Raw genomic sequence first — 23,640 nt, forward strand, 5'->3', positions numbered from 1 at the left:
ACAGTACATACATACATACATACAGTACATACATACATACATACAGTACATACATACATACATACAGTACATACATACATACATACAGTACATACATACAGTACATACATACATACATACAGTGCATACAGTACATACATACAGTACATACATACAGTACATACATACATACATACAGTACATACATACAGTACATACAGTACATACATACATACATACATCATACATACAGTACATACATAAAGTACATACATACAGTACATACAGTACATACATACATACATACATACAGTACATACAGTACATACATACATACATACATACATACATACATACATACATACAAAATGGCTAAAGATTTCAACAGGTCTTGCTTGTAGAATAAACTGCCTCAATTCAATTTCAGATTTTTTTTCCTTGGGAATTTTCCAGTAAGAACTATTTCTATCAAGCAATTCAAAGTAACATTAAACTAGGAGAGGATCTCTCTTAAGCCTCGTACCAACCTCCCTCCAGTGTATTACAATGCATTGCATCAGTAATAGAAGAAAATGAGAGGGAGGGGAAAAAAAACAATACAAACTTGGAAAGACTAATTAGTTTCAAACCCAGTCGAACACATTACTATGCATTTGGCTCTATGTAAACAGTATAAAAATAGTTTTTAAAAAGCCTGGATATGTTTGTAGAGCCACATGACGCCGTCAGCAAAGCTTTAGTTTCTTTACAAGTTTCAGCTAAAGAGACTATCAGCAGTGAAGGCAGCTGCTCCTCCGGGGCACCAAGCTTACCTAACATGGCTGCAATGGAAAAACGAAGGTGTCAGAGATACAGAGGAAGTAAAAATTAAAAACAACCCTGTTGCATCTGTGATGAAAGAGCATATAAATATTTGCATTCCACATGAAAAAGAGTTAACTCAATATCATGTTAGATGGTTTATACAACTTTATAGCTTAACATTGCTAGTGTTGAAGCTTTATTACTTTGTTTCCATTTCTTACCCAATTTTTATCTAAAAAGGCAACTACTTTGAGATTGTCAAAGGCATTGTCAAAGGCAACAAATTCCTTTAAAGCAGCACAATTAGCCAAAGTGAAATGAAGGTATACTTAGATTACTAATATGAGAAGTGACAACAACTGGAGCCTCAATCAGATCATCTGACCTCCAAGTAGCAGGATCCTGTTCTGTATCATGTCACTGTCTCACATAGCCACATGCATCTAGAATCAAATGTGTTTCTGTTCTTCAGGATTATGTTCTCAAATATACAGCGAAGTTGGTTTTTCTATGAGAAAAATCATAATATTAAAGCTCAGTTTTAAAATGGTAAAATGGAAATGTCAACAACTTGCAAACAAAGTGAGACAATTAACAATCATCGCACTCCTCTATGTATCAATAGACAACAAAAAGGGGAACTGAGACGCTGTGAGGATGCTGCTAAAGAAAGTTTCAACACACCCACAGCACCTGCTCAAATAGCAAATGCATCTTGCTGATGGCTGTTGATGCAGACATAGCTGCAATGGGCACGTCCAGATTGCCTTACTGAGGCCTGCAGAACAGGGTGTGGTGGGTGACAAAGTGGCAATGCTGATGAAATGCCTTTGCTGTTAATCTATTTCTTGATGACCATTTCCTGCAACAGCTGGATGCCTATTCTGGTTATATGACAGATACTCCTCATCTGTCTTCAATCCTGAATTTTATCCAGAGACTATTTTTATTCAGTAGTACTTGAATGACAAGCTGAAGAGTCAACGTTAATCTGTACGTCTCTCAAAAGAAAGGCAATATCTCATATTCATTTTGAAGGGAAGTAAGAAATCATGTTTGAAAATAATTAAAAAGGAGCTTGAATGAAAAAGAAAATAAATCCCATAAACATAGAACATGCAAATTAAGTTAGACTATACCACAAAGACCAAGGAGAATACAGGCTGTGCTATTTATTGACCTCTGCCACATGCGCAGGTCAGGCCACGAGGCTTTTGCTCTGCTTACACCAACAGGAATGAGAACTCCCTGAACTCGTCTTGTGAACCTTTTATTTACTGTACAAAGTATAAATTGCAAAACAAACTGTATGTCTCAAAACTTCCAACCATTCTGTTTAAGGAGCAAAAGGTTTGCTCAGTTCAACTCAACTCCCAGCTATAGGAATATGTAGATTATTTCCTTAATTTTGCGTTAAAAAAATCTGCATGCTGCTAAAGACAAAACCATTTTTGTTCTTAACATTTCAGCTACATATTAGACTTTCTATTGATTTATTTGTTTCAAACCGTAAAACAGTTTGAAATGTTAGACAAGAAAGCAGACAAGCTAAACTTCAAAACTCACTTGCTATAATGGCTACTAATAATAAAGCATATTTATGGCAGGTATTATTATTTCTGAGTTCAAGTTCAATAATCTAAACTTAAATGAAAATCTCTACTGTTTCAAAAACAAAAGAAAGTCTGGCATATTATTATTTTTTAATATACCTATTTAATAAAATTTTTGAAATCAAATTAAAATATTGATAAATGAGGGGGGAAAGTCAGTTAGATAAAATGTCATTGTCTCTACAATTTTAATAAAAAAAGAAAACAGTTGTATGATCCCAGCAATGAGACATCACAGAAATTAACAAAAAACAAAATTGCATTTTACAAAAGTGAAAATAACATTGAAATGTTGCTATACAATACCATAAATTATATATGCACAAGGACAATTTAATGGAAGTAGTCGGCAAAGCTTTCAGTCTTTAGTTTTAACACAAGACTGCACTAAAAAGTAAAAACAAAACAATAAAAAAGCTAATTATTCAACGTTTTAAAATTTGTTGCCAAGTGTAACTACTAACATTGTTGCAATATCCAAATCTTTTCAATTATTTATGAAATTGCTACAAAGAAAGTCCTAATTAAATCTCAGTTATTTTTCTGTAATGAACACAAAAATAAGAAATAGTTATAACACTGCAGAAACAGTTATTACAGTTTATTTGAGGCTTACTTTAAAATTTCCTAATATTCCTTATAAAACAACACTTCAACATTTTGTGACAACTTTGAGAGCTATCTGGCTGACTGCTGTCATCCCTCAGAGATTCACACAGGAAAAAGTTTTATTTGTAGGATGGAAAAGGTTTAAATGTCTTCTGGTGCCGGGTAAACAAACTGTGACCTTAAAAAGGAAACCGCAACCCGTGTTGTGTTGCATCTTTTAGAGTTTTCCAGAACTACAGACCATTAAATTGTAAATATGTATTTTAATGTTAAAAGAACAAGCAATTACATATTTAAATTAAAGTAGCTAATAGAAATTATTTCTCTTTAAAATCAACTTAAAATATAGTGTCTACAAAGTATTTTACGTTTATATAATTGATATATCCATTTTTTAAAGTTTCAAAGTTTTATTAAATATTCAACAGAATAGGGACTAGAGAGAGTATGTATATATTAAAGTAAAGTTTGAACCGAAAGGAACATTTTAGTATGCTTTAAAGTTTTGAAAAATGTTTTGGGTTTTTTTTACTCAGTCTGAAGCTGGATACACTGAAATGGCAGCTTTCTTTACACGGTTGTCTTATTTCATTTATTTCATGACACACTTTACATTATGCTGAATTAGTTCAGCAGGAATGTGAAAGTGGACTAGAAATACTCTAAAAATAGGCTCTCTGCTTGGAGTCTTTTTAAGGTTATATATCGGCGTACGTTCGTCATTTCCCACGAGAAGTGAAACGTAAATGAATGTCTGAATTCTTAAATTTAAAAGAGACAGAAACAGACAAGACCCTGTTTGAAATGTTGCAGTTTGTGATGCAAACATGAAAGTTTTTTTTTTGACTAGTGTCTATTCAGACACATTCAGATATTCAGACATATTCATATTATAACTGTGTCTAACTAGATAAATTGGAGAAATAAATATAAAATTGTTAAAAGTAAAAGTGGCACTGTGGTGATAACACAAGAAAAAGCGATTAATAAAACTAAGCAGTTATTTTAACTTTTTAATGACAATCTTTGGGACAAAAAAATATTTATAAGATAAAATCTAACCAAGTGAATAAGGACAACTCTTAACAGTGACCTTTGACATTTGGGGAAAGGGTCATCACATGAAACTAAACTGCAAAACTGGTTACTGACGTGCAGTACTCACCCGTCTACGACAGAACGGTAAACCTTGAGCAATGATGTTGATGCTGAATATCTTCAGTACTTTCTGAGGGGGTAACGATTCAGGGGCCATGTCCTTGGCGTCTGCCAGGCTGAGTGCCTGGCTCTCCGGTGGGACACGCGGAGTCTTTTCTTTCCCACAGGCAGCATTTGGCATCTTTCTCTGAGCACCAGACGATGAGAAACGGGGAATAGGGCAATGCCGCAGCATTGCAAAACAGACTAATGGATCATATCCCAGAAGTTAGCCCCCCAAATACTGACCGACCAACACTGCAAGTAGACCGCTTTTCTTAAACAACTGTGGCACCTTTCCTGGACCTCCAAATCATTGCGCAGATGTATTAAAGGTGCACTTGCTAAACTCTGACTCGACTCAGAGCTTACCCACCCTCTTGACTAGCTCCCTTTAAAGTATCTCAAGGCTGTGAGGTCACTGCTACAGCCAAGCCAGGAGGAGCAGCTGATGTCAGGGACTGAAAGGAGGATGGACAAACTCAGCCTCTCCCTCTCAGTCAGGCACTGTGGAATCTGCTCTCATGACCCCTCAGTGGGGGAATGTGAACCAGGACTCGTCTGACGCAGCGCACGTGTGACCGGGGCGTTTCCTCATTGTGGTAATTCTATGTCCCCCCAACCCCTTCCACTTTGGTCTGTCCAAATACATGGCCAGTATCTTTGAGCCCAGTTGTGTGTCTTCCAATGAAACTGGCACCATCCAACGGATAACTACATCTCAATCTGTATCATCCCCATTAACATCAGTTCTGAAATTAGAATTTGTTACACGCCAACTTTCTCTGACAGTTCCAAAGTGTCAAGGAATGTCAATAACTCTGTCTCTGTCAGCAAAGTGGCTTAGGATATTTCAGGAGAAGATCCCAGTTGGCCAAGGTTAGTATGCGTGACATGTGGTTCGCTTGAACAGCATCAAGAGGGAAAGACTTTTAAGTTTATTGAAGTGTTTCGCAGCAATCTACAAAGACAGCAAAAGCAGCAGGATATCTTTGCAATTCAGTTGAATCTAAGTACATAAGAGTTTATCAGCAATGATGTGAAAATATAAAGGTGCTCATGATGGTAAGTGGTGCAACAGTGTGTGCCAAATTCCTCAGTACTCAAAAAAAGGACAGTTGACATGGATGAATTCATGAACTGAGTAAGAAGTGTGTGTGTTTAAAAGTTTAAACAGCCAGCAACAAAGACCTAACGGACCTAAGCTCTCTTCTATTCTCGCATCCACTATTGTTTGAAGAGGATTAGAGCACAGTCAGGACCCTGACACACCAGCCGAAACTATCCAACGTTTTAGACCCTGGGTATCAGACGGAGCAAAGTTTTTAAATTAATGTTCAGCCCAGTTGGAGTAAGTTGGTGCCATATTGACAGTTGTTTAGCCAATTGAGCATGTGGGACTGAAAACCTAAGCAGCTGGTGGAAAAATGCCATTTAGAGAATTTAGCCACTTAGAAAAGTATTCACAAGTAAAACATTCAACCAAGGTAATTTCACATCACAACACAATCAGTTTATTTCCCATTTAGCCTATGAATCGTAATCAAATGCATAAACCTCTTAATGAAAGGTAGGACTACATTATATTTTCGATAGTCAAATAACATCCTGCTTGTTAATTAAAAATTAACATTATTTTAAATACTAATGCAGTATAAAAGGTGTATAAGATGAACATTTCAGAAATAGGAATTCAGGTGGTAGGATAACATATTAACTGAACCAATATTTTTAGATAAATAATTTACCATTATTTAAGGCAATCGCAAAATTGAACATCTTGAATTTTTGGCTGGGTTATGATGGCAACAAGCCACTTCGGAGTAGGGTGTGTTTGAACTAGCCAGTTTTTCTCCAAATTGAAGTTGTTCAGAAAGAAGTCTACAAGTTCGATATCATTCATAACCTTTCCACAGAAGCCCACAAAATGAAATTTAATTATCACTTTAAAAACTTAGTATCATCGGCTATGAGCCAACTGCTAAAAGTTAGAATCTGTCATTTTATTGGACATTCTTACTATAACAAATTCAGTTCTACAAAACGATAAAAAAAGCTTTCTTTCCAACAAGCAGCTGTAAAAATTTAACTCAGTTTGAGGAAATGAGCTACAAAACAGTACATTCCCACACACTCCAAAAACAAGAATGTCTCATTCCAAAAAAGATGTCTGGTGCCGTTAGGCTGTTTTAAAATGGTAAATTTTCCATATATTACCCATTAGGGAATGACTGAATATGAAAATTTTATATAAAAGAAAATGAACAGACCAAATTGCTGTTGCCATAAGGCCGGCGGCATAAAATAACTAATGAGGTGACACTGAGTGGCTGCTTGTTTCTGACAAGTTCCAGAGGTTACTTGAGCTTTCAGACTAATCTTAGTTCTTTAAGTCATGTGAAAGTGACACTATTCCAGTCTGCAACACCATTATTATCAACCCCATCCAACTTTTTAAACAAACAGATCATATGCATATTAAACTTCCTACAACGTTCATTAAAAACTAATAAATCACTTCAATAGCACAGTTCCCTATCAATAGACTCAAGAACTTTCTTTTCTTTAACTTCATTATTTTATTTTCTCTGTGACAAGAATCAAAACAAAAACTCAGAGAATCCTCAGCTGAAAAATAGCAAAGTAGTAGTAAAGAGTTCCCACAGTGTTTACTAACTGTAGCAAGGAAGTCAGGATCACATCTTTTCATGAAAAAGTGCAATTCTGAGCATCTTGTTTAGAAAGGCTTGTTCAGCTCTGTTAAGCCTAATAGAAATAAAAACAATGCCCTTTAGTCAGCCAAAATAAATGGCAGGATTAAACCGAAAACCACTAATAATTTAGCACGTTCTCTAAAATTACTTTTGTACAAGTATCTAACAGGAACAAGAAAGTCAGTACGTGAATGAATAGTTTGATTGCTTTTTTTAACACAACAGCTTTATGCTCAGTCACTTTGCAGTCCAAGATGAGACATACCAATATAGTGCTGAAGGCAAGAAGTCAAGAATGCTTGGCTTCAAGTAACATAACATGCTGTTAAATCACTTCCAGCTTCAGAGCAACTAAGGTGACGGACTTAACTTCTTACACAGGCTTACTGAAAAGGAGAAACTGTGGACTTTGCACAAGTGGTTCTATGTGCATTTATAGTATTTAGGTAAAATCCTTATCTTACTTAAGGCTTGCAAAAAAGAAAGAAAAAAAAGCTACAAAACCAATTTATTGACCCCAAAATGTTTGTGTGTTGTTCAGTTTTCATAGATTTAATGGAAAGATATGACCTGAGGTGTAAACGCTGCCAGCTACTGCTTTATTAACTTATTTAAAAAATATTTTTATTCACTTATTTTTTTCTTTTGTGAAAACTCATTATCATTTTATAATGTGTTTATGTGTGAAATATAATGAGTTTTTCACATATTTCTTATGGTGCTATAAGTGCTGAGCAGCACAAGGAAAAAAAAGTATATATTCAATTGTGAAAGCAAAGCCATGGATTAGAATATAAAATAGATCCAACTTTTATTCAACTGGCCCCCTCTAGTGTCAAAGACTAGAACAACAAGGGTTTACCCTACTCTTTCACAACTCGAGTGCTGGGACCTCAAGAGTGAATGAAGCATCTATAGTTTGAAGTGTGATTAATAAGCTTTAAACTTGACCAGTTAATACAAACATTACAAAGACAGATGAACAGTGATTATAAGATCATCAGTTATGTAGTAAGTATTATTGTTTCTGAGGGAAAAAGTTATTTTACCGACAAGAAAACCTACCAGCAAAGATACATACTGAGTAATGGACCATGTAATGGGCCAGTGAATGTATGTCAGTGTAAAAGAAATGAGTGTTCATTTATATATTTTGATAGTGACTAATAAGTAACTTGCATGTGGCTCATACAGTGGGGAAAATAAGTATTTAGTCAGTCACCAATTGTGCAAGTTCTCCCACTTAAAAAGATGAGAGAGGCCTGTAATTGACATCATAGGTAGACCTCAACTATGAGAGACAAAATGTGAAAAAAAAATTGAGAAAATCATTTTGTCTGACTTAAAGAATTTTTTTTGCAAATAATGGTGGAAAATAAGTATTTGGTCAGTAACAAAAGTTCATCTCAATACTTTGTTGTATATCCTTTGTTGGCAATGACAGAGGTCAAACGTTTTCTGTAAGTCTTCACAAGGTTGGCACACACTGTTGCTGGTATGTTGGCCCATTCCTCCATGCAGATCTCCTCTAGAGCAGTGATGTTTTGGGGCTGTCGGCGGGCAACAYGGACTTTCAACTCCCTCCAAAGGTTTTCGATGGGGTTGAGATCGGGAGACTGGCTAGGCCACTCCAGGACTTTGAAATGTTTCTTACGAAGCCACTCCTTTGTTGTCCTGGCAGTGTGCTTGGGATCATTGTCATGCTGAAAGACCCAGCCACDTTTCATCTTCATTGCCCTTGCTGATGGAAGGAGGTTTGCACCCAAAATCTCACAATACATGGCCCCATTCATTCTTTCATGTACACGGACCAGTCGTCCTGGTCCCTTTGCAGAGAAACAGCCCCAAAGCATGATGTTGCCACCCCCATGCTTCACAGTTGGTATGGTGATCTTTGGATGCAACTCCGCATTCACTTTCCTCCAAACACGACGAGTTGTGTTTTTACCAAATAGTTCTACTTTGGTTTCATCTGACCATATGACATTCTCCCAATACTCTTCTGGAACATCCAAATGCTCTCTAGCAAACTTCAGACGTGCCTGGATATGGACTGGCTTAAGCAGGGGGACACGTCTGGCACTGCAAGATCTGAGTCCCTGGCGTCGTAGTGTGTTGCTGATGGTAGCCTTTGTAACATTGGYCCCAGCTTTCTGCAGGTCATTCACTAGATTTCCCTTGTGGTTCTGGGATTTTTCCTCACCGTTCTTGTGATCATTTTGGCCCCACGGGCTGAGATCTTGCGTGGAGCCCCAGATCGAGGGAGATTAGTAGTGGTCTTGTATGTCTTCCATTTTCTGATTATCGCTCCCACAGTAGATTTCTTCACACCAAGCTGCTTGCCTATTGCAGATTCAGTCTTCCCAGCCTGGTGCAGGTCTACAATTCGGTTTCTGGTGTCCTCCGACAGCTCTTTCATCTTCACCATAGTGGAGTTTGGAGTGTGACTGTTTGAGGTTGTGGGCAGGTGTCTTTTATACTGTTAACGACTTCAAACTGGTGCCATTAATACAGGTAATGAGTGGGGGAAAGAGGAGCCTCTTAAAAAAGAAGTTACAGGTCTGTGACAGCCAGAAATCTTGCTTGTTTGTAGGTGACCAAATACTTATTTTCCACCATTATTTGCAAAAATATTCTTTAAAAGTCAGACAAAATGATTTTCTCAAATTGTTTTCACATTTTGTCTCTCATAGTTGAGGTCTACCTATGATGTCAATTACAGGCCTCTCTTATCTTTTTAAGTGGGAGAACTTGCACAATTGGTGACTGACTAAATACTTATTTTCCCCACTGTATCTGCTTGTATAAAAGGCCAGTGTGTATGAAATGTCACCAAATAAAATATGCAAGCTTCATTCTCTTTGGAAAAATATCTAATTGTTGTCAATAAAGAATATATTGTGTGAAGAAAACTAAAATAAATGCGTAATAGTTTATTTTGCTTATGTAAGCCATTAATATGACAGTCACAAAAAAGACCACCCACCAAAGCATAATGAAATATCGTTTTAACATGTTGTAAGTAAAAAGATCCTAAAGACCATTATTCTGTTTGGCTCACTGCAAAAAAAAAAAAAATCTCATCATTCCAATCCTTTTTAATTAATCTATGCACTTAACACCAAGCATTACAGATGAGTCATGAGCCACCTCATCAGATAAAGATAATATTCCTCAGTCAATAGTTATGAGTGATGTTTTTCAGTTAACTTCATTACTGTCAGACAGTAATATAATGTAGGTTTGTTTTTCATATCCTAAACTAAAAAATGTATTACACTCTAAATTATCAGGTACATAATATTTTACAGCAGAACATACAAAATATGGCTTACTTTCTAAGATGTGCTGTTTTATATAATTTGATCAGTTTTGAGATTTTAAATCACTTCCAGCACAAACGTCATTTGTCTTCCAATCTTAAAGTCCTAAAGTTATTTTAACTTTAAGTAGAGACAGTGATCATGTCTAAAAGTGCATAATTTATGCCAATTATTCAAAAAATAAGAATGACTGAGACAAAGTATTCTTCAAATATTTGTTTTGGACTGTGAGGATGAGTGTTATAAGAATGGTAGATTAAAGCAGTGACAACATGTTGATAGAAAAACACTCTTAGAAAAGTGTAGCTGGTAAAACGTAATCCATCCATCCATCCACCACATCCTCCGACTTGAGCCGTGGTGATGAAAGAATCCCAGGTCAAGGTAATGTCTGATCGTTACTGAGCGTACCTGAGGTTTGGGTGGATTCATTGCGAGATGTCCGCCTTTTCTGGTTAAAATCCACATTCTTTAAAGGTTAAAGTTAAACTAACTAACCACTCTTCCTCCTTTCTTCCCTCTTAAACTTACGCCCTGCCTAACTTAAGAAAAAGTGCCACAAACAAATGGTTTATTAACAGCTAAACCTCAAAGTTTGTTGTTAAACGTTTTATAGGAAATTAATCTCACAATAAGCTGTACATTAGTGATTTATTTGATTCTGTAAATAAATAAATGATGTTGTTTATTTTAAATCAACCTAAATTCACTGAACACGCCCATCTTATTGTGTTTTGTCCATTCATTTTTGTATGAAGACATTACCGAAAATAAAGTGATCCTTGCTAAAATAATTCCTTATAACCTCGTTATAAGTGTGTGTGTGTGTGGGGGGGGGGGGGGGACCCCTACACCTAGAACCGAGTTGAGTTGGATCACCAAAGTTAATTAGACACTTTAGTTCAAATCAGTCCCCACTGCTATACTAATTTTTTTACATTTGAGGATTTGTACTACTTGATGTGCATTGCAGTACATAAAAATTTGGACCTCTAGATGGAGCTGCTGACTTAAATAAGGACAAAGTGAAGGGAATTCAGAGGTTTCTCAGGAGTTTAACTCAGTGATGTAAAAACAACCTAAATTTAGGACATTTACCATATTCATGGTCAGATTTCTGGTCAGCCCATTAAATAAACACCAGACCTTTTTAACATCACCTAAACAAACATGATTAAAAATACTCTTGGCTAAAGTGTTTTGATAACTGTCAAAAGGCTGTGCTTACCTTCTTGGAAGAACTTTGGCGTGTACATCCCGAGTCCTGATGATTACTGGGAGCAGACACATTGTTCCTGAGAGAGGGGGAGCATAGCCCTTCTTCTCCTTCTCCTTCTCCACCCTCCTCCTCCTCCTCCTCCTCCTCCCGCCCGCTCTCCCCTGAATGTTCAAATTCATCGCTGTCTTGGTCCATCTCCTCATCGTCCTCATCCTCCTCCTCCTCCTCCTCCTCACCCTCCTCCCTTCCATGTTCCTCCCCACCCTCTGTCCTCTCCTCCGTCTCCTCCTCCTCTTGGTGGCTGCTGCTGTTGTTGTTTTCCTCCTCCTCCTCCTCGTCCTCCTCCTCTTCGAGGTGTGCGTGGCCCCGAAGCTGCCTCTGCTCTGGACCCCACATCCACTGGGCTCCTTTGTCCTCCCCAGTCACTTCGTTTAGCGGGCCTCCTCTGCCTTCCTCCTCCTCCTCCTCTTCCTCCTCTCCTTGAGGGTCGTTGCTGGCTCCTGACTCGCCGGGTGCCCATGGTCGTTCCCTCTCATCGTCAACCTGTGACGCCTCCGGCTATGAAAAGCCACAAAAAGAACAACACTGATCCCACAAGAAAATCAATCTGCTGTGCTTTTATTTGCAACGGTGCTGTTGACAATTCCGAGGTAAACTTGAAGAGTCCGAACAACTTCCTGTTTAAAACGTAATCATTTTTAAAAAAAGGCCCTCACCCTCTGATGCAGCTGCTCGTTTTCCACAACCACCCGGTTGATGTGCTCATCCTCGTCGCCCTCCTCTGCTGCCTGCTGGGGTGCCCGGGCTGTGGAGGAGGCGTTACCTCGCACCGCCTGTCCCCCGGGGCCTCGACTCCGCCTGCTGCTGCTGCCCCCCGACAGCAGATCCTGGTTCATTTCCAAAAGCCAGCTTGCTACCTCCTGAACCTTCGCTAGGCTGTCTGAAGAGGGGAAGGTCTTGACATTCTGCAAAGACAGAAAAATGCCCACATCCTATCATAAGTTGTGTTAAAAGAGAAAGAAACTGCTCACATGAAGATTATGATGTTTGGGTACGTTTTTTTAAACTTCTTTTCTAAATATTACTGACATGGAAAATTGGTTCTCGGGAATACGCTTGTGTTGCTCAGCAGGAGAAAAGAAATAATGATGGCAGTGATTGTGTTTTGCTTCAGAACACACAAGACTGGCTGCATTAGCTCAAACACAGATAATGGAGACAACAGTCTAGGGAGCTTTTGAAATTCCAGAAAGAGACGATAAACAAAGTTCAATCTGTCAAAAACAAAAGAAAAATGTTATTCAACCCGACGCTTGAGAGCTGAAGAGAATACTGAAATCTCTAAAAATCTAAAAAGAATTAAACAAAAGTAACAATGCTCATTGAACCAAGTCCTCTCAGTCCAGCAGTCAGTATAGCCTCTTGGTTACAAATGCTGCAGATGTCCTCTCATAACAAAAATTACTGGTGGTGCTGTTTGAGTAGAAAACACTGGAGGCAGGAAATAAAAGCTTTTTGTTCACACTGAGTTGAGAATGAAGGATGAGGCTGAACTTCTTTACTGCCAGCTTGACTGAGTGAAACTAACTCAAATTCAAAACAATTCTGTAACCAAACGGTCAAAATTGTCTAATTCATTCTTGTACAATGGCAATAAAGGAATTTGAATTCTAAAATACACTTATTTAAAGACAGTGTATCATATGCCAGCACTGTTTACCTTTTACTAAACACACCTACAATGTAATCACACTAATTTAGGTCTATACAACTTGTGTAATAAAATGTACCTGTAATTTTGAATAAAAATGAAACAGGTACTTTGTGTCATTTTGTATTGTCAGCAACCAAGAAGGGAACATTACAAGACTCTCCTGTTTAACCTATAAATGTAAAGATTTTTTTTACATTTTTCGGCTTTTGCAGCAGTTTATTATTGGCCAATAGAAGTTGATGCTTTCATACCATCTTTTAGGTTGCCAACAATCGGTGTCACAGCAGCTTTAAGGGTTTCAACGGACATTTTAAATGCTAAGGAGACATCTGTAACAAATCTGAACTGTGACTAATTAGAAATCAGTTATGCTGACTGCAGTCCCTAATCTCCAAAATCCACTACACAACAAAGTAAAGAAATATGTTGAGGATGCTTATACTTTTTCCATTTCAGCTCACACAAAGCTCCTTGACCTTGAGGGAAAAGTTACTGGTCCCTTTGTGAGACTTCCCTTCCTCTTTGGAGTATAGTCCCAATGCTGCTGTGGTGGGAAGCATTAGACCTATCTCAGATTGCACAGCCCCCTCTCTAGGGACTGCCAGTCCATAGCAGTGAGCCTAGAAAAGGAAGACTATGAATAGCTAAAATTTCTCTGCCTTTTACTGGAACAAGCAGGATTCTGTAATCAGTGTCCTTAACGCAGCTTGAAATGTGCTGCTTGTTGTTGCTCAGACAGCTGTGAGCTGTGCAAACAGACTGTGAAACAGACAGACCAAAGAAAAATCTGACATTGAACAAACCAGTTAGATATTTAGATTTTATTTAATTAATCCATTTATTTTTTTAATCCAGTGGTGTTAGCGGTGTGTTTCATAAAAATCTAAAAAGCAATCAGAAATCTTGACAATAACAGCTAAACGCACAAACTGCTTTTAAAGCATAAATGGTTTAAATTGTGTTTTGAAAAACCCAACATCAGGGTAATTTTTCTTGCTACACATGGTCCTTTAGCTTGCTCACACAAGTTTCATTCATCAGGCTCTATTCTTAGTCCAGCTGGAACCGTGAAGTGGGCAAAAACAGCGTTGAGGAATAGAGGGGGGCAGGTGTGAATGTGTGCCTCCTAATAGAAAACGTCAGAGAACAAACACAGAAAACAATAACAGAGCTGATTGAACACGGGGATAACAAGAACAAATGCTTTAGTTTAGGCTTTGACAAACAGCCTTGCTCATCATTCAGAAAAAGAGAAAAAAAGGATGCTGCTTCATAAGAAACATGGTCAAAGTTTTTCCAGAAGAAAACTATCGTCATCTGCAGCTTCAATGGTCGATTCAGTCATCAGAACAAAAAGATTAATTAATTCAAACTTGACTGAAACTGATTGTATTAATATATCACTTTGTCTACACCTTACACTTCAAGACAAGTTAGTCATTTTTCCTATTCTAGTAGAAAATAAAAGGCCTGGTCACATCAACTAAATGTACTACAAAAATATATTCTGTTTATTAAATAAATATATGCAATAAGTACAAGATATTTCAGTGAGTGTAACTGAATCACACTGCATGTACTATGACCATAATATAAGCCTATGAAAAAAAATGGGAGAGGTTTAAACAAATTTGCTTCAGTTGAGAAAATTGTGATTATTTTGTTGTGCAACAAGTGACAATATTTATTTTAGATTATTTTTAACTCGATATCCCATCATGTTTTTTATGTTATCCTGCATGTAAGAAAGGGCTGATAAAAACAATTACAAATATATCTAGAAGAAACAAGCCCATGATCAATTTATGTCAACAGGAAGTAGATTAGTACAATCTATATTTAATTAAAAACAGATGTTTGACAAATTTTAGGCCACCATCTTAATAGCAGGGGGGAAAAAATGCCATTTTTTTGAAAAAAAATGAAATGACAACAGCTTTTAGCATAGTTATTCATTTAGAGCATTTAAAATCGTATAACATAACCAGCAAACTTCTGTTAATAATTCCTAATTGTCTCCTGTAGAGTTTACTTTTCCTTAACAGTATCTGAGGTACAAAATGTCAAGCCACACTTAAACTGATGTCTAGGGTTTGAAGGTGTCTGGAAATTGGAGAGGATAGTTGATTGGGAGTTCTAAAAATTGAAAAAAGGAAAATTAATGAAGAGAGAAAGTGATGCTTGTTGCTGAGCAACAGCAGAGGAAAAGTAGTAGTAGGAGCCTGCACACGAGCCTCCCTGAATCATGTGAGAAAAGCATAAAGACATTTAAAGTCAGATGTTTAGAGGCTGAAACTAAACAAGCTGAAAGTTTTTGTGTTGGTGCTGCATTAAAACAAGTAAACACAGAGAGGAAGAGGGAGGCTTGACCATGGCATCAAATGTTAACGAGACAGCTTTGTGTCTGTTAATATACCTTTGGGTGGCCAACAACACCATGTTTGGTTGATATTATTATTATTGGTGTTATGGCAGATAACTGATGTTTACAGATATTACACAAACACACATATTTTATATCTACACATATGCACAAATGTACCCCCCCCCCCCCCCCACACACACACACACACACACACACACAAATGCCATTAAAAACATGACCAGCTCCTCTATCAAACAGAAACACAAAGCTAAGAAGTGGGAAATCAATATCGGCCCAGTTTAACTTATCAGACCGATACAGATATTCTTAAAAAATGACCAATATCGGTGGATAACAATGTTGATGACGATATATCGTGCATCCCTAGTTTAAAGCCTGGACTTAAAAAAAAACAGAATAATGCAAGTCATTTCAGGTATTCAGAAATGAATGCAGTTTTTAAAAAATCTATATTTGCTGCTGTTATTGGACAATTGGTGGAACTCCCTCTGCTTACATGTGCCTTTAATCGTTTTACTTTTAATAGAGCTTACTGAGCTTTTTTCTGTTTATTAATATAACAACATGTATAATGTATGCTGACTGCCTGCAGCATGACACCACAGCTTAATTTGTGGTATAGTTGCTACAGCAGGATAAGAATTTCATGACAAATCAGTGTTTTACATTTAAATATGGGACACTGCAGTAACAGAGGTATAGACATAGAGATATAAAAACCCTAATAGTTTGACCTACAGTTTGTTTATAACGTTTCAAATGGACAGCTTGGGAGACTGTTGAAGTAAATTAAAAAGTTCAAAACACACATAGAAATGTGCAAAATGATTTTATTGTTGTTGTCCACAGTCTTTAGAATCATGGCCAAAGCAACCACTACTGCTGTCTGAAAATAAACCCTGAAACTGTGTGGAGGCTGTGTGAAGTGCAATCTAACCATAGCTGTGATGTTTTTGAGCCGGAAGGAAGTAATTGACATGATCCAGGAATCCAGATATTCAAAGTCAGTGTAAAATTTCAGGGTGGCTAAAAATCAAACCAGATGCCCAGAAATCTATTTGTGATTGAAGCTGCAACAGCCTTGAGTATCATGTTGATCAAGCTACAGGAGAGAAGTGCATCTTTCAGGGTTGCTACAACTATTTCAAGTGGCAACTCTTAGAATAATAGAAGTCAATTTTAGTTGATTGTTTTAAAAGTTAAAATGATTAACACTAAAAAAAGATGAACTGTCGCCACCTCTTCTTTTTCAATATTGAAGCCTATGTATGCCAGAAATAGGTCCCATCGGTTTGCAAGAAGGGGCAGGACTTGAAAACTGTTCTGCAGCCAGCTTAGTAAAGAGCACACATCCATTGTGGCTTCCTGTCATAATACTGTATCTCTCACTGGTCTAAACCTGACTTACAGCAGACAAAGGTCAACTACTGAATATTTCTGGGACACAAACTTTATTGAGAAGAAGCAACAAACTTTTAGAAAACTGAGCTTAACAGCACCAAATGGCAGCAATAAATCACATCAATGTGACCTTAACAAAACAGTTGGAGAGATCAGAGAAAACAGTGAGTGTTTTCAAACACACAGCAGTTTGCAAAAAAATTGAGCAGCTGATGCATAGAAGCTCCGCTTATATTCTACAAAGTTAACAGCAGGAAACTAATGAAGACAGAATACAAAGGGGTTTGGTAAAAGCTGAGGGATACGCTGTGCCTCCAGAATGTTTTCAAAACGTGTCACAAAAGACTGTGAGCTTTTTGATCTTTGCTATTCAAAATTTATTGAGTAAAAAAAGCCACAAGTGTCCTAGTTCTGTTTCAAGATATTGTAAACCTATAAAACATCAAAACATGTCAGTTTAGTTCAATTCAATTTCCATTAAATAGTGGTTCTGAATTGGTGTCTTGTCAAGTCTCTAAAGAAAATGAAACGTCCCTGAACTGGTGAACAGAGGGAGAATAATCCACTTCTTCCACTTTTTCTTTTCCACACAGGAAAGGTTTGGAGCCTTTCTTCCTTGCAACATAAATCTAGCATGATAGTTTTGTCTATAAGCAATAGTCCTTCCCTATAACTGTCACTCATTATCTATTTTCCTTCGAATTGTTGCCATGCAACAGCTCACTAATCCCACAACATTTCCCTTTGTGGCTTTTGATCATCCCTCAAGAGGACATACATTTCTTTTTCTTAGAAAGCAAGAAAATCCATCTCCTTCAGTGGAGAAATTGCAAATGATCTGAAGGACTTTAAAAAGGAGTTTAAATCCCATTCAGTGACAGCTCGCTGTTGAAAAGTTGTGCTCACAACGTTCAATAAAACAGGGACAACCCCAGAAGCTACAGCTAAGAAATGGAACCCAGTCATTCAAACACCAGCACATGCTCAGACGCACCCACAAAGCTGTGTTTTTTTTCCTTGCTCCATTAGAAAAAGCTTTTTCTCCCACTGAGGAAGAGCAGCAATCACTGTAAACCACAAACAGACTGAAGGCATCCATTAAGATGGATGTGCAAACTGAAAGCAAGTCCACTGTTGTCAAGGCAGCAAGACAGCCGTTAAATCACCTGGTTCCATTAAAGAATCAATTATTGCTCCTCTCTCTTGGGTGTATAGTTCCTTTACCTGAAAAATCGCTTCAGACAGCCAAAGCAAATAAACAAGGACACCATACTTTACAACCAGGGCTTTGTTTGCAGTATACTCTCAAACACCGCATGTTTCTTGCAACGATGATATAATTCCTGCTGATTACAAGGCACGACCCCCGATGCAGCGGTGTCACTCGCAAGCTACGCGTTGTTACCTTTGGTCGAGGCGGACGGCCGGTGGCCAGGCGCTGCAGCTGTTCTGAAGTATGGCTGCAGGAGAGGAGATCTGAGCAACACACTGTGCGGCCCAGTCTCTTCATCAGCGAGGAGATGATGCTGCAGCCACAGCCACACATCGACTCGCTCATTAGAAGCCCCGGCTGCTCTGAGGTAAGGTGATGAGTGGAGAAACGGAGGCAAGCTGCAGGACGCGGCTACTTCCTGGTCCTTGCTGTTTACCCTCAGTTGTCCTCAAAGCTGTAATGTATTCCACATGGTGCTGATCCACAGGTATTCCATCAACGACTGGTTTGGTTTTATACACAGCCGGTTAAGATCCTGAAGTAGGTGCTCACCTTAGTGAAGGGACTTGAGTTGGGAAGTATAGTTTGTCAGTGCATTTCCCTCATGATCATTTCCCACTTTTTCTAATCCTTCAGCTGTACTTGTCTGCCGTTTCCGAGCAGTGCCTCCTGCTGTAGCACCCCCACTATTGCCAAACTCACTTCCATTCACAAAACACCCTTTTTTTTTTGAGTGCAACAACCACACAGGACGCTGTGTCTGTCGCCACTCCCTTCCGGCTCCCACTATGTCCATCCGCCTCTTCCTGCTCCCGACACTGACTTCGACCGCTGTGCAATGAGGATGCTATCCCTGTGAGTGCTGCTGTCACCACTGTACACCCCACCACCACCACCAGCACCAGCTGCCAGAGGTAAAACCGCTCAGACTGAACTCCTCCAACTTGCCGATGAAAGTGCTCTTCCCCGTGTGAAATGTGAGCACTTAGTTGCTCTGTTAATTGAGGAAGCCGTGGACAGAATATTACAAGAAATCCAAGCCACTCTGCATGCACTGGAAGGACTGATAAGCAGGATACAGTGAGGATACAGTGGGGGAGGGGTCCAGGAGACAGGAGAGCAGACAGGATTATTATGGTAATAATCTGTCACTGTGGTCTGAATGCACTGCTGATTACTGTAATAATCTTTTAACTACATGGATACTTTAAAAGCTCAAATCCAAACAGTGTGACAGTTTCTCCAACATAATAAGAAAAATAAATAAATCTGCAAAATTCTAAAATTAAGTTCAACCACAGTCATTTAGCCTCAAATGAAGCAGAAATTATAATCACCACATTATATCATGTGAACGTTTAATTTTTTGGAAATATAAGCAATATTGGGTACATTTTTTTGCTTCGATTCCCTTTGTGTAAGCACCATTCTGGTCACTTGATTACCGATGTTTCACTGAGGAATCATGCAGGAAGTAAACATGCATATTGTACAGAACAAAAGCTAAATGATTGCCACCGCTGATGAAGCCAGAAAGCCTTGGGGTGAAGAGAGGACAAGTAGGAGGAGCAGTAATAACAGCGAGAAAAACAGCAGACTGACAAAAAAGCAAGAAACGGCCCTTTGTTAAAGGAATAGCAACATCTGACTATTAATAGCATCCTCAACACTACTGATGACTAATCCAAAACCAAAGGTCTGTCATCACTTTTAACACAAAGACACAAATAAGAGAAAGAACAACCAATAATATTCCAACAGAGTCTGTGTAGAGAAGGAGAAAGTAGCCACCATGACGCCACATGTGGGTTTATAAATTGTTGTTTTGAAGCCCTGTCTGGTCTGTGGTCTTTGCTATTTTAGTCGCTAGAAATCCAAAAGTGATCATATTCCAGAGGGAGTAGCAGAGAGTGACCTGTGAAAACGCGCTGAACAGAAATTAACACTTTAAAGAATGTAAGTTCTACTTGTTAAGTTTCTTTGCAATCTGTCATTTTATTGTTAGAAACAAATATATGAAAAAGTCTAAATTCTGTTGTAATCAATGAAAAATATTTTGTTACTTGACTGAATTATTGTGGAAATCTACATTTCTTAATTTGATTCCTAGAAACCCCAAAATTGTTTTTGAAAGCAATCCGACGTAGCAAGTAAAGCAACAGGTTGCTTCAACTCTACTGCTATAAGTTTACATTAAAACTGGCTGCAAAAATATTTATGACTGTGCTCAAAACACTTTACTCCTTTAATTTTATTTCATAACTTCCATTTAGAAACACTTAGAAAATGCAAGATTTTCAACAAGATTTACAAATCTCACCAGGAGCTTGCAGCTCTTTTAGCTAAGAAATCTTATTGGTAATTTTGTTAAATTGGCAGTCATTAATTTTGCACCGAAAAATTATGTGAAACCACTTAAAAACAATGCTGATATACAAAAATAAAAAAAAGTCTTAAAGTAGTCCTTGTGTACATTTAGAACGATGAATCTGATACTCATTTACGTCTTTGAATTTAATGATGAAAGAATAAAGTCAACTGCCATTGTTTTCTTTTCAGATGAACCTTACAACAGTGACCAACTTTAGTAACTTCCAGTTTTGCTCAATAAAAAAAATAGTAGAAGGTGTAGTAATACATCTCTAGTCTGCATTTAGTGGAACACCTTTGTGCCGTTGACAGAGGTGTTAGTACAGGAAGTTCTTTGAAACACCAGGCTACCATCGCTCTAAAAAATACACTTCTCATGAAACAATGAAAACCAAACCAAAACACTTAAAAAGTATAAAATAGTACAGAATGTGAAAACATAACACCTCTAAAGCTTTTGCTTATTTGATTACAATGTGCAACATTTACAGATCTGCAGAATATTTCCCGTCATCTGAATGAAACGCAGACAAACATAGAAATGTTCAGTTTTGTTCTCTTCTAACCCTGGACTTATAGACAAAGCAGAGTGAAACATTGCCCTTTTAATTATTTATGAATATTGCTTTTCACTGTGTCAGCTCACTGCTTCAGTATTGATCCATAAAGTGGAGACTCACTGCACCATGACACAGGGTCTCACAGGAAGACCTGACACAAATCTTACAAGCTGCAGCTAGAGGGAGCAGCAAAATCAAACTTTAGTAGACTGTCAGCTTAAAGTATTGAAAATTTCACCATGTTATGTTTGTAGTGAATAAACTACTGAGCTGCACAACAGTGTTTTTGCACTTGTATAGTTGATTCATTGATGCTTACTGTGCTTTATTACAATCTGTGTTATGTTTTACAAGATTAGGACAACAGATTAGCTGATTGAAGATGATAAACAAACTAAATGCACAAGTAAGCTTTTGAAAATGAAAAGTCAACAAATGGATTTGATGTGGTCAGTTACAGACTTGTCTTACCAGCTGGCAATAAAGGGAAAAAAAACTATGTAAAATATGAGCAGCCTGCAAGACAGTTTTAGTCTTTTACATTTTGAGTTTATAAAGAATCAAAACAATGGTCAGTCCATCAAATAGACAATGTTTATTTAAAAAAACACTGTCCTTATAGTTTCACATGAATGTGTGAACATCTGACAACTCAAGCAGTGAAATTAAGAGGACATTTTCTGAAATGAACGTTTATTATTTTAGATGTAGTTGGAATGTTTGCTTTTATTAACAAAGATAATCTCCAAGTAAAATTAGTCTAAATGATAGGTACATCAGAATATTTTTGTCTCATATTAATTAAAAAAACTAGGTGTTTTTTATTGTTTTTTAGCAAAGTTTTATTAATGTTTGTTTATGGTGAGTTCAGCTTTAACCATTTTGTTTAGAATATATGACTTTCAATAAGAATTAGGCAGAAAAATTGATAACTCCACTGTCTAATGGGAAAATATCACAAAAGAAAAAATTAAATATTGTATGGGGGTGAAGAGGTTTCCAGTCAGTGGTTCATGATAACAAACAACATTTCTGACTGTAATGGTTTGGACAAGTGCAGAGGAGGGACAGTGGGTGTATTGGAAGAAGGATGTATCAGCCAAGAAAAAGACAATGAGGAGGGCCAAAGAGGAGATATTTGGATGCAAATAAAGAGGACAAGGAGGTAGTTGGAGTGAGGAGGACAGAGGATGCAGAGGACAGAGTGAGACGGAGGAGGATGACTCGCTGTGGCAACCCTCATTTGTAAAATACCAAATGTTAAAACAGCTCAAACATGAGCAATGTTTGATGTTAATACAGAATATCTGTGCTGCTACTTCGTATTTTCTAAATAAAGTGAAAAAACAAAACATTGTTAAATTGTTTTTAATATGTATATAACTGTGTTTTCTCTAAATAGGCTGCACTCTAGTGGTCAAAAACCGGAAACTCCAGAAAAGCAGAAGCAAACATTTACCACTAAAAGAAAAAGAGAATTACTGTATATCCAAGTGACTGAAACGTGTATGGCACTGAAAAATGTCAGACATTTTAAATTACATTGGATAAATCTGAGATATGAGGAAAGTGAAAATGTGATTACAGAAAGTAACAATACATTAGTAAAGTGAAATACTTAATTATTTGATTTAGATCAAAATTTTAAAAAAGTTATGGTCAAACACACTGACTGTCAAACACAAAAACTGTTTTTTCTGTGCCATAATATAAATGACCACACCAATTCTTTTTACATTTGCCATTTATATGAGTTAATCTACATTTTACAAGCTAGAGATGTGTTTTTAGGTTTTAGAATCCTCAAATGTAAAGATAGCAAGTTTTAAAAAGAAAAATCTAACACAATCCATGGAGAATGTCTTTTTTCGTTCAAATATGAACTTGTACTTGCATCAAACTGAGGACTTTGTATTGACTTCCATTCATTTTTGTAACTGCATTTATGCCTATCCCAGACACTTTCACCAACACTAACCATTACTAGTTTATTCCTAACCCTAACCTGAACCAAAACTTAATTTACACCATACATCTAAATCTAACTAGTAAAGCGCAGTAGAGTTGCAAAAGAAGTGAAGAGGTCCTCACTTCACATCGAAGACCTCACTTTGATAGTAACTATTTAGCAAGTGGTCCTCACTCTATAGCAGAAACAAGTACACACACACACAGAGAGAGAGAGAGAGAGTTTTCAGCTAAAAACGCTCTGTAGTTGTGCAAAAAGACAGAAAATTATTCACAAAGTAATTCTCAGAAAGTGCTGTTTGTAGCATATCAAGGATGGTGCATGTGGTCATTATCTGCAATGATGAGTTTTTTTGTCTTGCACTACAGTGTTTCCCCTAGGAAATTGGTCTTTTGGGGGGGGCTACTTTTTTTATGAAAACATAAATTTACGTGACTCACCTTCAATTATGGTACTAAATTTACACATACATAAATATTTAATTGCCTAACTACATCCTAAAGTTAAGGACTCCTCATGATAATTATCAATAAAATTCCTATTGATAATAAGTGATCAGAACTGTGTGC

At 37.4% G+C, this 23,640-nt stretch overlaps 1 protein-coding gene across 2 annotated transcripts in view; it reads right to left on the reverse strand.

Moving 5' to 3' along the window:
• fbxw7 (F-box and WD repeat domain containing 7) overlaps positions 1–11,724 on the reverse strand; it is a 73,506-nt gene extending 61,782 nt beyond the window's left edge. Inside the window, exon 1 of one of the 2 annotated variants that reach the window (XM_014020682.1) lies at positions 11,468–11,724. In XM_014020682.1, coding sequence (XP_013876136.1) covers positions 11,468–11,653 — 186 coding nt within the window. In that variant the 5' untranslated portion in view covers positions 11,654–11,724. Of the gene's footprint in view, positions 1–4,170; positions 4,764–11,467 lie in introns of those variants that run through there. The other variant, XM_014020681.1, reaches the window with a different exon arrangement.
• Positions 11,725–23,640: the final 11,916 nt, after the last annotated feature.

Source organism: Austrofundulus limnaeus, unplaced genomic scaffold (genome assembly GCF_001266775.1).
Source record: "Austrofundulus limnaeus strain Quisiro unplaced genomic scaffold, Austrofundulus_limnaeus-1.0 Scaffold263, whole genome shotgun sequence".
Taxonomy (NCBI): Eukaryota; Metazoa; Chordata; class Actinopteri; order Cyprinodontiformes; family Rivulidae; genus Austrofundulus; species Austrofundulus limnaeus.